This window comes from Vanellus vanellus (genome assembly GCF_965231255.1).
Source record: "Vanellus vanellus genome assembly, chromosome: 27".
Classification (NCBI taxonomy): Eukaryota; Metazoa; Chordata; class Aves; order Charadriiformes; family Charadriidae; genus Vanellus; species Vanellus vanellus.
Window position 1 is genome coordinate 2,134,622 of NC_138932.1, and position 14,051 is coordinate 2,148,672.

The 14,051-nt window shown below is 70.9% G+C and overlaps 2 protein-coding genes across 3 annotated transcripts; both read left to right on the forward strand.

Moving 5' to 3' along the window:
• Positions 1-533: 533 nt before the first annotated feature.
• LOC309682015 (V-type proton ATPase catalytic subunit A-like) lies at positions 534-6,135 on the forward strand (the record flags this gene model as incomplete). The annotated part of the gene is made up of 14 exons (XM_082496028.1): positions 534-615; positions 819-947; positions 1,653-1,867; positions 1,974-2,111; positions 2,850-3,001; positions 3,434-3,596; positions 3,682-3,790; positions 4,027-4,149; positions 4,306-4,420; positions 4,508-4,571; positions 4,655-4,858; positions 5,613-5,707; positions 5,782-5,953; positions 6,043-6,135. 14 exons carry the CDS (start codon positions 534-536, stop codon positions 6,133-6,135), a joined length of 1,854 nt encoding a protein of 617 aa, XP_082352154.1.
• Positions 6,136-10,910: 4,775 nt separating this feature from the next.
• LOC309682121 (lens fiber membrane intrinsic protein-like) lies at positions 10,911-13,333 on the forward strand. 2 transcript variants are annotated; one of them, XM_082496143.1, is made up of 5 exons: positions 10,911-10,974; positions 11,581-11,758; positions 12,340-12,480; positions 12,696-12,830; positions 13,058-13,333. In XM_082496143.1, exons 2-5 carry the CDS (start codon positions 11,590-11,592, stop codon positions 13,123-13,125), a joined length of 513 nt encoding a protein of 170 aa, XP_082352269.1. In that variant the 5' UTR covers positions 10,911-10,974; positions 11,581-11,589; the 3' UTR covers positions 13,126-13,333. The 2 variants fall into 2 exon arrangements, with proteins under 2 accessions (XP_082352269.1, XP_082352268.1); XM_082496142.1 differs by having other exon boundaries at positions 10,954-11,758.
• The last annotated feature ends 718 nt before the right edge of the window (positions 13,334-14,051 follow it).

Consider the following 14,051-nt stretch of genomic DNA (forward strand, 5'->3'; position numbering starts at 1 on the left):
TGTGGTGCTTCTGTGGGGGCAGCTGCTGGTGTGTGTCCCCCCCCCCCCCCAAGGAACCCCCTTGGGGCATATGGAGCCCCCCTGGGACCCCCCGAGCCTCCCTTGGGACCCCCATCACCCCCCCCAGTGCCTGAAACACTGCAGGGGGGGACCCCAAAATGAGGGTGGTGGGTGACGCAGGGGGGGTATGAACACCCCAAAAGGTGGGGACAAGGGATGGGAGGGGGGGCAGGTCCCCTCCCTCATAGAGAAGGGGACGGGGATGCGGTGGTGGCACTGGGGGAGGGAGGGTGTCACCGTCACCCTGAGCAGGGCAGAGGCCGGTGTGTGCCGGCGCGTGCCGGCGTGTGGCACCCCAGGGTGCGGCTGGCGGAGGGGGGGGACAACGGGGACAGGAGGGGACGTGGCCGCTGTTGACTGTACACAGCCCCCACCCGCAATGTCGGCCGTCACCGGGCCCGGCCGGTTCCACCCCCCCGCCACGGCCACCGGCCCCATATAACGCCGGTGACACCGGGGTGGTGGGGGACACCATGGAGGGGGCCGGGGAGCCGCGGCTGGCGGAGGCTGAGCGGGAGAGTCTGTTGGGCTCCGTCCACGGCGTCTCGGGGCCTGGTACCGCCGGCGGGGACACGGGGACGCCGGTGGCCTTTTTGTCCCCCAAAAATGGGGTTTGGGAGGGGGGGGAAGAGTGGTCGGGGATGGGGGAGCACCCGGGGAGGGGACGGGGTTGGGGACACAGGAGTTGCCGGGGTGGCGGTGAGGTGGGTCCGGGTGGGGGGTGATGGTGTCGGGGTGACGGTGTCGTGTCCCCGCAGTGGTGACGGCCACCCGCATGGCGGGGGCGGCCATGTACGAGCTGGTGCGCGTGGGGCACGCGGAGCTGGTGGGGGAGATCATCCGGCTGGAGGGGGACATGGCCACCCTCCAGGTCTACGAGGAGACCTGTATCCTGCCACACCGCCTGTCCCCACGTCCCCTCCCCGCCACCCTGTCCTCCCCTGTCCCCTGTGCCCCCCCCCCCTTGGTGTCCCCCCCCACCCGCCCCGTCCCCCCATCTCCCCGTCCTGCCCTGCCCTCCCTGCCCTGTCCCCTCCTGTGCCCCCCCGTCCCCCTGCCCCGTCCTGTCCCCACCGTCCTCTGCTGTCACCTTGTCCTGTCCCCGTCGCCCCCTGTCCCCTCCCTGTCTGCCCTGTCCTGTCCATCCCCTGTGCCCCCCCTTCCTGTCCCCCCATCTTTCCCTGTCCCCCCTTGTCCTCCTGTCCCTCCCAGCCCCCCCATCCCCCTGTCCTCTTCACCCCATCCCCTTCCTGACCCCCTGTCCTGCCCTGTCCCCATCTTGTCCCTTCCCTGTCCCCTCCCGTCTCCCCAATCTTGTCCTGTTTCCCGTCCCCTCTGTCCTGTCCCCCCGTCCCCCCCACAGCCCCCCTGTCCCCTCCCTCTCCTCCCATCTTGTCCTGTCCCCCGGTCCCATCCCCTCCCTGTCCCCCCCAGCCCCACTGCCCCCTCCATCCCCCCATCCTGCCCTGTCCCCTCCCTGTCCCCCACCCCCCATCCCGCCCCGTCCCCCCATCTTTCCCTGCCCCTCTTGCTGCCCCCGTCCCCGTCCCCGTCCCCATCCGGAAGTGTCCTTTCCTGAGCGCGGGGGGCAGCGGGGGTGCGGGTGGGGGACCCGGTGCTGCGCACGGGGAAGCCGCTCTCGGTGGAGCTGGGCCCCGGCATCCTGGGCTCCATCTTCGACGGGATCCAGCGCCCGCTGCGCGACATCGCCCACCTCACCCGCAGCATCTACATCCCGCGGGGCACCAACGTCCCCGCGCTGCCCCGACACCTCACCTGGGACTTCGTCCCCAGCAAGGACCTGCGGGTGCGCGCCCCGATGCGGGGACGTGGGGACACCCCCTCTCCCGCCACCCCCGGAGGGGACGGTGGCCCGTTGGGGTCCCGCAGCCTCATGGTCACCCCCCCGCCAGGTCGGGAGCCACGTCACCGGGGGTGACATCTACGGGACGGTGATGGAGAACTCGCTCATCCGGCACAAGATCATGGTGCCACCACGCAGCCGGGGCACAGTCACCTACATCGCGCCCCCCGGGCATTACAGCGTGTCGGTAAGGGGGGGCGGGTGACAAGGTGATGGGTGTTGGGGTGATGCGTTGATGGATGTTGGGGTGGTGGGTGATGGGGTGATGGATATTTGGGTGGCGGGGTGATGGGGTGACGGGGTGATGGATATTTGGGTGGTGGGGTGATGGGTGATGGAGTGGTTGGTGTTGGGGTGATGGGTGACAGGTTGATGGATGTTGGGGTGATGGAGGGATGGGGTGACAGGATGACATGGTGATGGGTGGTGGGGTGATGGATGTTGGGGTGGTGGGGCGATGGGGTGATGGATATTTGGGTGGTGGGGTGATGGGTGATAGTTGGGGCGTTGGGGTGAGGGGTGACAGGGTGATGCGCTGATGGATGTCGGGGTGGTGGATGATGGGGTGATGGAGCAATGGGTGTTGGGGTGACGGGGTGACGGGATGATGGATATTTGGGTGGTGGGGTGACGGGTGATGGAGTGGTTGGTGTTGGGGTGGTGGCTGTTGGGGTGATGGGTGACAGGTTGATGGATGTTGGGGTGATGGGTGATGGAGGGATGGGGTGACAGGATGACACGGTGATGGGTGGTGGGGTGATGGATGTTGGGGTGGTGGGGCGATGGGGTGGTGGGTGTTGCAGTGGTGGGTGTTGGAGTGATGGGGTGATGGGGTGACACGGTGATGGGTGTCGGGGTCCCCGGTCCTCCCTGCCCTGCCCTGCCCTGCCCTGCCCTGCCCTGCCCGTCCCTCCCGTCCCCGCAGGACGTGGTGCTGGAGCTGGACTTCCAGGGCAGCGCGGAGAAGCTGACCATGCTGCAGGTCTGGCCCGTGAGACAGACCCGGCCCGTGGCCGAGAAGCTGCCGGCGAACCACCCGCTGCTGACGGGCCAACGGGTGCTGGACGCCCTCTTCCCGTAGGGACCGGGACCAGGACCAGGCGGGGGACAAGGGTGGGAGATGGGGACAGGGGTGGGGATGGAGCTGGAGATGGGGAGTTGGGGATGAGGGACATGGGTGGGGATGGTGGTAGAGCTGGAGATGGGGAGTGGGGACAAGGACAGAGGTGGTGTTGGGGGACAGCGGTGGGGACAGGGATGGAAGTGGGGATGGAGATGGGAACAAGGGACAGGGATGGGGACAGTCCTGCCAAGGAAGAAGGGGACAGTGGGAGGGCTGTGGGGTGACACTGTGGGGGTCACACTCGCTCCAGATGGTCCCCAGGAGGGACAGGGATGGGGACGGGGATGGGGACAGCGGTCCCTCCCGCCTCCATGGGGACGTAGCGGGGCAGTGTCGGGGGACCACAGCCACCGCTCTTGGCCGTCCCCACGCGTCCCCGTCCCCAGGTGCGTGCAGGGTGGCACCACGGCCATCCCCGGCGCCTTCGGCTGCGGCAAAACCGTCATCTCCCAGTCCCTGTCCAAGTACTCCAACAGCGACATCATCGTCTACGTGGGCTGCGGCGAGCGGGGCAACGAGATGTCCGAGGTCCTGCGGGACTTCCCCGAGGTGGGGACGGGTGACGGCGGGGGCGACGGCCAGCTGGGCGCCGCGGGGGCCGGTGGGCGAGCGGTGACGGTGACGCCGTCCCCAGCTCACCATGGAGGTGGACGGGAGGACGGAGACCATCATGAAGCGCACGACGCTGGTGGCCAACACCTCCAACATGCCGGTGGCCGCCCGCGAAGCCTCCATCTACACCGGTGCGCTGGGGACCGCCGCGGCGGGGAGGGTTGGGGGCGCGGTGAGCGTGCATGGATGCGTGTGAGCATTCACGCGCGTGCACGCGTGCCACGAGGACTTGTGCGCCCGGCCACGCGCGGGGGTGGGTGCGCAGAGGGGTGGCCGTGTGCTCGCCGGAGCGCGCACTGAGTGTGCCCGGGACACACACACACACACACGACACCTCGAGCGTGCGAGCCGCGTGCCGCCGGCGCAGGCATCACGCTCTCCGAGTACTTCCGCGACATGGGCCACCACGTCAGCATGATGGCCGACTCCACCTCCCGCTGGGCCGAAGCGCTGCGGGAGATCTCGGGGCGTTTGGCCGAGATGCCGGCGGGTGAGCGCGCCGCCCCCCCCCCCCCCCCCCCCACCTGCCCCCCATCCCCATTCCTGGCCGCGGGGCGGAACCCCTCACCCCGCCGCCAGCCCCAAGGCCGCGGTGAGGGGCTCCGGCCGCCCCGGTGATGCCGCCGGTGTCCCCCCCACCCCGCAGACAGCGGCTACCCGGCGTACTTGGGCGCGCGCTTGGCGTCCTTCTACGAGCGCGCGGGGCGAGCGCGCTGCCTGGGGTCCCCCGCGCGCGAGGGCAGCGTCAGCATCGTCGGCGCGTGAGTGTGTGTGTGTGGGGGGGGGGAGAGTGGGGGACCCCCACCGACACCCCCCCACCCACCACCACCACCCGTTGTCCCCCGCAGAGTGTCCCCACCAGGAGGGGACTTCTCGGACCCCGTCACCTCGGCCACGCTGGGCATCGTGCAGGTGAGAGGGGGCACCTCGGGGACCGCCACCCCGGTGTGGACCCCCCCCCCCAACTCCCCCCCGTCCCCGTCCCCCGTTCCCAGGTGTTTTGGGGTCTGGACAAGAAGCTGGCGCAGCGCAAGCACTTCCCGTCGGTGAATTGGCTGATCAGCTACAGCCGGTACCTGCGGGCGCTGGAGCCCCACTACGAGGGGCTGCACCCCGAGTTCCCCGCGCTGCGCAGCCGCGCCAGGGAGATCCTGCAGGAGGAGGAGGAGCTGGCCGAGATCGTCCAGCTGGTCGGCAAGGTGGGGCGGAGGGGGATGTGGGGTGGGGATGTGGGGTGGGGATGGGATGGGGATGGGGATGGGGATGGGGATAGGATGGAGATGGAGATGGGGATGGAGATGGGGATGGAGATGGAGATGGAGATGGAGATGGGGATGGGGATGGAGATGGAGATGGGGTTGGGCTGGGATGGGATGGGGATAGGATGGAGATGGGGATGGGGATGGGGATGGGGATGGGGATGGGGATGGGGATAGGATGGGGATGGGGATAGGATGGGGATGGAGATGGAGATGGAGATGGAGATGGAGATGGAGATGGAGATGGAGATGGAGATGGAGATGGAGATGGGGCTGGGATGGGATGGGATGGGGATAGGATGGAGATGGAGATGGGGATGGGGATAGGATGGGGATGGGGATGGGATGGGATGGGATGGGATGGGATGGGGATGGAGATGGGGATGGGGATGGGGATGGGGATGGGGATGGGTTGGGGAGGGATGGAATAGGATGGGGATGGGATGGGATGAGGATATGGGATATGGGATATGGGATATGGGATATGGGATATGGGATGGGGATGAGGATGGGATGGAGTGGGATGGGAATATGGGATGAAGATGGGGGTGAGGATGGGATGGGGTGGGATGGAATGAGGATATGGGGGATGGGATTGGATGGGATGGAGTGGGACAAGGATGGGATGGGGATACGGGATGGGGACACAATGAATAAGGATGGGGACATGGACACCCAAGACCTGTCCCCCCAGGCGTCCCTCGCCGAGGCTGACAAGGTGACGCTGGAGGTGGCGAAGCTCCTCAAGGATGACTTCCTCCAGCAGAACGGCTACTCCTCCTACGACAGGTACCCCCGTTCCCCCGCAGCCCCCCGGCCCCTCGCTCCAGCCCTGACCCCCCCCGACACCCCCTGCCCCCCAGGTTCTGCCCCTTCTACAAGACGGTGGGGATGCTGCAGAACATGGTCACCTTCTACGAGCTGGCGCGGCACGCCGTGGAGGCCACCGGGCCGGGTGAGCGCCGCGTCACCTGGGCCACCATCCGTGAGAACCTGGGGGACATCCTCTACAAGCTGAGCGCCATGAAGTTCAAGGTGGGGGGGGGGGGCTGAGACCCCCATTGGGAGGGGGTGTGGTGGTGGTGGTGGCGGTGGTGATGCCACCGTGTCCCCTGTGTCCCCAGGACCCGGTGAAGGACGGTGAAGCCAACATCACGGCCGCCTTCGCCCAACTCAACGAGGAGATGCAGGCGGCTTTCCGCAACCTGGAGGACTGAGGGGAGGGGGGGGGGGGGGCAGGAAAAGAGGGGGGGCCTGGAGGTAGAGGGGGGTCCCCCCCACCCAATAAAGGGCCCGAGGCGGCGCTCAGCCTCCAGGCGTGGTTTCCCCGCGGTAAGTGGGGGCGTCCGGTGCCCCCCCGGGTGCTGGCAGCGGCCCCTCCCTTTGGGGGGGGGGTGCCAGGAGGGTCCCTTTCCTGCTCCAGCCTGGAAAGGAGGGGGGGTGAAAGCCGGGGGGGCAGGGGGGGGCAGTGCCTTCGGGGCCTGGGAGGATGGGGGGGGGTTGACGGGGTGGTTTGGGGGTCCAGCTGCCCCACCCCCCACCCCCCACCCGGGTGAGAAGCCCCCTTTCTCTGCGCTGAGCACTGGCAGGTTCGGTGCACGTGTGGGGGACGCCCGGGGTGGGGGGGCTGAGCTGCCTGCGGGGGGGTGGCGGTGGCACACGGGGGTGACGGTGACCCCCTGGGTGGGACATGGGGGTGATGGTGACCCCCTGGATGGGACACGAGGGTGGCAGTGACCCCTTCGGTGGGACAGGGGGGTGACGGGGACCTCCTGGGTGGGACAGTGACCCCTCTGGGTGGGATATGGGGGTGATGGGGACCCCCTGGGTGGGACACGGGGGTGACAATCACCTCCTGGGTGGCACATGAGGGTGACAATGACCCCTGGGTGGGATATGGGGGTGATGGGGACCCCCTGGGTGGGACACGGGGGTGACAATGACCTCCTGGGTGGCACATGAGGGTGACAATGACCCCTCTGGGTGGGATATGGGGGTGATGGGGACCCCCTGGGTGGGACACGGGGGTGACAATCACCTCCTGGGTGGCACATGAGGGTGACAATGACCCCTCTGGGTGGGATATGGGGGTGATGGGGACCCCCTGGGTGGGACACGGGGGTGACAATGACCTCCTGGGTGGCACATGGGGGTGACAATGACCTCCTGGGTGGGACACGGGGGTGACAATGACCTCCCGGGCCAGACCTGCTGTGACAAAGGAGGTGACACCACCACGGACTCGAGGGGGGTGGAGGGGACGGGAAGGGGACACACAGCCCGGTGCTGCGGGGACATTTGGGGACACCGGGAAGGACCCGCCCGCCACGTGGCTGGATCCGGCCCTCGGGGCGGGGGGGGGGGGATGTCCCTATTTGTGTCCCCCCCCTCGGGGCTGGCGGGGTCTCCCCGGGGACGCCCCCCGCCCCCCACGCCGGGGTTCCCCCGGCGTGGGGGGCGGGGGGCGTCCCCGGGGAGACCCCGCCAGCCCCGGGGGGGGTTTTCCTGTGTCGTATATGTGTGTCCCCCCCCTCCCGTCCTCGGTGCCGCCCCCGCCCGCCCCGTCCCCCGCCCCGTCCCGCCCCCCCCCGCAGCCACCGCCCGGCGATGTGGGTGCTGCTGCTGCCCCTGGGGCTGGGACCGGCCCTGCTGCCCCCCGGTGGGTGCCGTTGGGGGGGGGGCCGGGGGGGGCTGGGGGGGTCCAAGGGGTCCGGGGAGCTCGGGGGGGCTGCGGGGTGTTGGGGGTGAAGGGAGTCTGGGGGGGTCTGGGGGGCTGCGGGGTGCTGGGATGAAGGGGGTGCGGGGGGTGCGGGGGGTGCAGAGGGTGCTGGGGGGGTCCAAGGGGTCCGGGGGGGGCGGGGAGGGGGGGAGGGCTGCGGGGTGTTGGGGGTGAAGGGGGTCTGGGGGGGTCTGGGGGGCTGCGGGGTGCTGGGATGAAGGGGGTGCGGGGGGTGCGGGGGGTGCTGGGGGGGTCCAAGGGGTCCGGGGGGGACGGGGGGGCGGGGGGGGGCTGCGGGGTGCTGGGGGTGAAGGGGGTCTGGGGGGGCTGCGGGGCGCTGGGGGGCTCTGGGGGTGTGGGGGGTCCGGGGGTGCAGAGGGTGCTGGGGGGGGGGGGGTCCAAGGAGTCCGGAGGGGTCTGGGGGTGCTGGGGGGTGCAGGGGGCAAAGGGGGTCCGGGGGGGGGGGGGGCTGCAAGGGGGTGCAAGGAATCGGGGGGGCACAGAGGGTGCTGGGGGGGTCCCAGGGGTCCGGGGGGGGGGTCTGGGGGTGCAGGGGGGTGTGGGGGGTGTTGGGGGTCGGGGGGGTGCCGGGCCGCCGGGGGGCTGCGGGAGACGGGGGGGGGGGGTGGGGTCGGGGCGAGGGAGGAGATGTCCCGTCCCCGTCCCGGTCCCGTCCCCGAGCGGTGGTGGTGACGGTCCCCGAGTGTCCCACAGCGGCGAGTGCCCGTTATGGCCACAGCGTGGGAGGGTGACAGTCCCCAGAGTCCCGCAGCAGTGTCCCCCATGGCCATGGGATGGTGACAGTCCCCAGAGTCCCACAGCAGTGTCCCCCGTGGATTTGGGATGGTGACAGTCCCTGGGGCCCCGCAGCAGTGTCCCCCGTGGATTTGGGACGGTGACAGTCCCCAGGGTCCCCCCGTGCCCACACCACGGGTGGGTGTCATTGCTGGTGACAATCCCCGTTGTCCCCAGGCCCCCCGGCGCTGTCCCCCCGCCGTGGCCCAACCGAGCTGTCCGCGGGCCACCGTGACACCTCGGGGGGCTGCGAGCTGTGCCACAGCCCCCACCGGGGCCGGGCGCAGGCCAACGGCACGCGGGGTGCCAGCGTCACCCTGGGGTGCCCCGTGGCGGGTGCCCCCCTGGGCCGGCTGCGGGCCGTGCAGTGGCGCTTCTGGGGTGACCCCGCGGGGGCCGGTGTCACCGTCTGCAGCCAGAGCCACGGCCGCCCCCGCTGCGGCCCACCCTATGGCCCCCGCGCCACGCTGCCGGCCCCCCGCGACACCCCGGGGGTGCTGCTCCTGCGCGGCCTGCGGGACGGGGACGCCGGCACCTACACCTGCCTGCTGCTGGGCGAGGACGACTGCGCCTGCGGGGAGGTGACGCTGCTGCTGCTGGGGGGTGAGCGGGGACGGGGACCCCTCACCCCGGCATCGGGGCTGCCGGGTGGGGGATGGGGTGGGAGCCCCTCACCCCGCTGTCAGGGCCGGGGGTGCCTCTGGGTATCGGGGGGGCAGCGGGAGCCCCTCACCCCGGCGTCGGGGCTGGGGGTGCTGCAGGGACGGTGGGTGGCGGGAGCCCCTCACCCCGGCGTCGGGGCTGCGGGCGCTGTGGGGATGGGGGGACAGCGGGAGCCCGTTAGCCCAGCATTGGGGCTGGGGGGGGGTGGTGGGAGCCCCTCACCCCGGCGTCGGGGCTGCGGGGACAGGGGGTGGTGGGAGCCCTTCACCCTGGTGTTGGGGCTGCGGGCGCTGTGGGAGTTTGGGGGGGGCAGCGGGAGCCACTCACCGCGGCATCAGGGCTGTGGGGTCCTGTGCAGCCCCTGAGGTGGTCCCCCCCCCCCCTCCCGCAGGTCCCCCCTGCAGCCCCCCCTGCTCCGGGGCACCCCCCAACAGCGGTTTCGGCCTCAGCCTCCTCCTCCTCCTCCTCCTCCTGCCGCTGCCGGCCCGTGGGCTGTGAGCGCGCGTGCACGTGTGTGCGAGTGAGTGTGCACATGTGTGTGCGCGCGTCCACGTGTGTGCATGTGCCCGTGCGTGTGTGAGTCTGCGTGTGTGTGTGTGCGCGCGCGCGCACGTGTGTGAGTGTGTGCGCAGGGGCGCGCAGGGGGTGCGTGTGGGTGTGCGAGGGGCAGCGCGCACGTGTGGGTGCGAGGGGTGGGGGCACGGGGGGGTGGGTGTGCACACGTGGGGGGGGGTATGTGTGTGTGCACACATGGGGGGTGCACAGGAGTGTGCCTGCCCCCATGTGACAGCGCGTGCCACCCGCCAGGGCACACGCGTGTGCAGCACATGTCCCCCCCTCCACATGTGCCACCCTCACGGTGGCACCAGGGGACAGCCCCGGCCTCTGTGGCCACCCCCGGGGACTCACCCCCACCCTGGGGGGCTGCCACCCCCCGGGACCCACACCCCCAGTGCCCCCAGCGCCCCCAGTGTCTCCATCCCCAGTGTCCCTATCCCTGATGTCCCTACTGTCCCCGGTGTCCCCCATGCCCCTGATGTCCCTGTCCCCCCTCACCCCAGTGTCCCCATCCCCAGTGTCCCCAGTTTAACCAGTGTCCCTGGTGCCCCTGTCCCTTGTGTCCCCCATGTTTCCAGTGTCCTGGTCCCTGGTGTCCCCGGTGTCCCCCATGCCCCTGATGTCCCTGTCCCCCCTCACCCCAGTGTCCCCATCCCCAGTGTCCCCAGTTTAACCAGTGTCCCTGGTGCCCCTGTCCCTCGTCTCCCCAGTGTCCCCCGTGTTTCCAGTGTCCTGGTCCCTGGTGTCCCCGGTGTCCCCCATGCCCCTGATGTCCCTGACCCCAGTGTCCCCACCCACAGTGCCCCTGTCCCTGGTGTCCCCAGTTTCCCCAGAGTCCCTCATGTCCCCGGTGCCCCTGTCCCCCCTAATCCCGCTGTCCCCATTTGTCCCCGCTGTCCCCCATGTCCCCGGTGTCCTCTCCCCACCCAAGTGACCAGGGGGTCCCCAGCCCTGCTGGGGACTGATCCTGCCCGCGGCGATGGCACCCACTGTCCCCAGGGTGCTGGCACCCTGACAGGGGACCCCGGCTGTGTCCCCTGTGCCCCCCCCGGCAGTGTCACCCCGGGGACACACACACACACCCCCCCCCAGCGGGGACGAGCTTTTGCCGCGTCAGCACGCGGGTGGCGGCAGCACCCAGAGCCTTCCCCGCATTGTGTCCCCGACAATGGCAGTGCCACGTGCGCCCGCGGCCTCGACCCCCCCCCCCCTCCCCCCCCGCAGCCCCTGTCCCCATCCTGGAGGGACACCGGGACAGAGGGACAGAGGGACGCGGGGACAGGCGGCCATGGGGCACCCGGCTGGTGGGTGCTGAAGGCAGGTGAGTGGCGGGGGGTGGGTGCCCGGGGAGGGTCTCTGTCCCCAGTGTCCCCACCCGCCTCCCAGAGGTGCCACCCCCGGGGCCCCCTGCGGTGTCCCCACAGTTGTCCCCCAGCGATACCACCCACGGGGACCCCCTGCGTCCCCTGGAGATGCCACCTCCCAGTAACACCCTACCCCTGGAGATGTCCCCACGGTTGTCCCCTGCGTCCCCTGGCAATGCCACCCCCGGGTACCCACATGTCCCCCGGAGATGTCCCCATGGTTGTCCCCAGTGTCCCCTGGAGGTGCCACCCCCTCATACCCTCTACCCCTGGAGATGTCCCCACGGTTGTCCCCTGCATCTCCTGGCAATGCCACCCCCGGGTACCCCCACGTCCCCCGGAGATGTCCCCATGGTTGTCCCCAGTGTCCCCTGGAGATGCCACCCCCTCATACCCTCTACCCCTGGAGATGTCCCCATGGGTGACCCCAACATCCCCTGGAGATGCCACCCCCGGGTTCCCCCACGTCCCCCGGAGATGTCCCCATGGTTGTCCCCAGTGTGCCCTGGGGATGCCACCCCCAAGTCCCCCCATGTCCCACGCCTGTCCCCAACGTCCCCCAGCGCAGGGGGATGCCGACGGGCGGGGGGCTGCTGTGCGGGGCCAGCGGCCTGGCCCTGCTGCTGGCCGCCACCGCCACCCACTTCTGGCTGCAGCGCCGGGCGCCCGGTGGCACCGCCAGCCTCGGGCTGTGGCACGCCTGCCTCGGGGGGCACTGCCGCCCCCAGCCTGGCACCCCGGGTAGGCACTGGGGACATGAGCTGTGTCCGGTCTCTGCAGGGGGAAGGTTGGGGGGCACTGTTGTGCTGAGCTGTGTCCGGTCTCTGCAGGGGGGAGGTTGGGGGGCACTGTTGTGCTGAGCTGTGCCCAGTCTTTGGGGGGGGCACTGTTGTACTGAGCTGTGTCCGGTCTCTGCAGGGGGGAGGTTGGGGGACACTGCTGTGCTGAGCTGTGCCTGGTCTTTGGGGGGGGGGCACTGCTGTGCTGAGCTGTGTGTGGTCTCTGCAGGGGGAAGGTTGGGGGACACTGCTGTGCTGAGCTGTGCCCAGTCTTTGGGGGGGGCACTGTTGTGCTGAGCTGTGTCCGGTCTCTGCAGGGGGGAGGTTGGGGGACACCGCTGCGCTGAGCTGTGCCTGGCCTTTGGGGGGGCACTGTTGTGCTGAGCTGTGTCCAGTCTCTGCGGGGGGGGGGTTGGGGGGCACTGCTGCGCTGAGCTGTGCCCGGTCTCTGCGGGCAGGGCGTGGGGGCATTGTCAGGGCATGAACTTTCTCGGGGCCCTGTGTCCCCCAAGTGTCCCCAACACCTGTGTGTCCCCCCCCCAGCCTTATGGGAGGCCACGCGGGTGCTGATGCTGCTCTCGGTGCTCACCGCCGCCGCCGGCCTCGCCCTGGGGCTCTCCGTTGTGGCTAGTGCTGCCCGGCGGACGCGTGCCCGTGTGGCCGGCATCACCCTGCTCCTGGCTGGTACGTGGGGACAGGCGGGGGTAGGTGGGCCGGGGCATGCGGGGCTCGGGGACTGTCCCGAGGGCAGTCACTGCTGCGCTGAGCTGTGCCCGGTCTCTGCAGGCTGAGCTGTGCCAGTCACTGCTGCGCTGAGCTGTGCCCGGTCTCTGCCTGCGCAGCTGCGGGCTCCCAGGCTGGGCCGGCCCGTGCCGCTGACCCGTCCCCTCTGCCCGCAGGTCTGCTGGCGCTGCTGGGGCTGGCGGTGTACACGGCCGGCACGCTGAGCCTCCTGGGGCCGGCCCACACCGCCTGGCGCTTCTCCTGGTCCTACATCCTGGGCTGGGTCGCTGTCGTCCTCACCAGCTCCGCAGGTAGCAGCACCCGCGGGGCCTGGGCACTGCTGCGCTGAGTTGTGCCCGGTCTCTGCGGGGCTGGGCCGGGCCTGGGCACCGCTGCGCTGAGTTGTGCCTGGTCTCTGCGGGGCACAGCCGGGCCCAGCCATGTGCTGAGGGCACCCACAGGTTGGGGGGCAGCAGGGAGGGCCCCCACACCCACACCGAGCCACTCCCGCGCCCCACGGCCTCCTCTCTCCCCCCAGGGCTTTTCCACCTCTGTGCCGCCGCCAAGGACCCGTCTCCGGAGAGCTCCGAAGTGGCGGGTGCCTGAGGGGCCCTGGGAGCCTCGGGGGGGGGGGGGGAGCCCAGTCCCTCCCTCACCCCCACCCTCCACCCCACAGGGGTCGGGTGGGGGCACCCCGGGGTGTGGGTCGCTGCTGTGCTGAGTTGTGCTCGGTCACTGCTGTGCTGAGTTGTGTCCGGTCTCTGCAGGGCTGAGCTGCTGCTGCTCTCCCCACCCCCACCCCCCCCAGTTTGCTGTGCCAATAAACTGCCATAACACACACCCCCCTCCTCTGCCGCTGTAATGTCCGGTGGGATTTGAAGACCCCAAATATGGGGGGTGGGGGGTGTCGGTGACAGCCCGCAGCCCCCCCCTCCTTCCTCTGCCCCAGCGTTTGGGCAGAAACGGGGATGTTTGTGGGGTCTCACCCTGCGGGGGGGGGGGGGTCTGAGAGGGGGTGAGTGGGAGGGACATGGGGGTGTCACTGGGGGGCACCCAGGGCGTCCCCGGAGGCCCCACGGGCGGGGCGGGGTGGGGGTGGCACCGGGACACCCCCCCCTCCCCCCTCCCCCCTCCCCCCTCCCCTCCCCGGGAGCCGCTGCCGGCGGGGGGGGGGGGAGGGGGGGGGGGGGGAACACCCGGGTGGGTCCCACCACTCCCCGGCGGTGACTGTCGCCCCTTTAAGGCCGCGCCCTCGGCCCCGCCCCTGCCCATACCTGTCCGACCGGTCCGCCCCGCCCGGCCCCGCCCCCACAGGCCCCGCCCCCGCCGGCCCCGCCCCCGCCCCACCGCCCCACCGCCGCCCCCCCCCCCCCCCGTCCCGTCCCGGAGCGGAGCGGCGCAGCACCGGCCCCTCCGCCGCGCTCGGCCCGGAGCCGCCCGGTACGGCCCGGAGCGGTCCGGTACGGCCCCGTCCGGCCCGGAGAGGCTGATCCCGGTTCGGGTCGGTGCAGCCCGGTCCGGCCCGGATGGTG

Excerpts from the sequence above, each read along its gene's own strand:
- LOC309682121 (XM_082496142.1), top strand. The coding sequence starts at position 11,461 with ATGCCACCCCCGGGTTCCCCCACGTCCCCCGGAGATGTCCCCATGGTT. Across the intron at positions 11,759-12,339 it reads CCCCCAGCCTGGCACCCCGG|CCTTATGGGAGGCCACGCGG; the intron begins GTAGGCACTGGG and ends TCCCCCCCCCAG. Across the intron at positions 12,481-12,695 it reads CATCACCCTGCTCCTGGCTG|GTCTGCTGGCGCTGCTGGGG; the intron begins GTACGTGGGGAC and ends CTCTGCCCGCAG.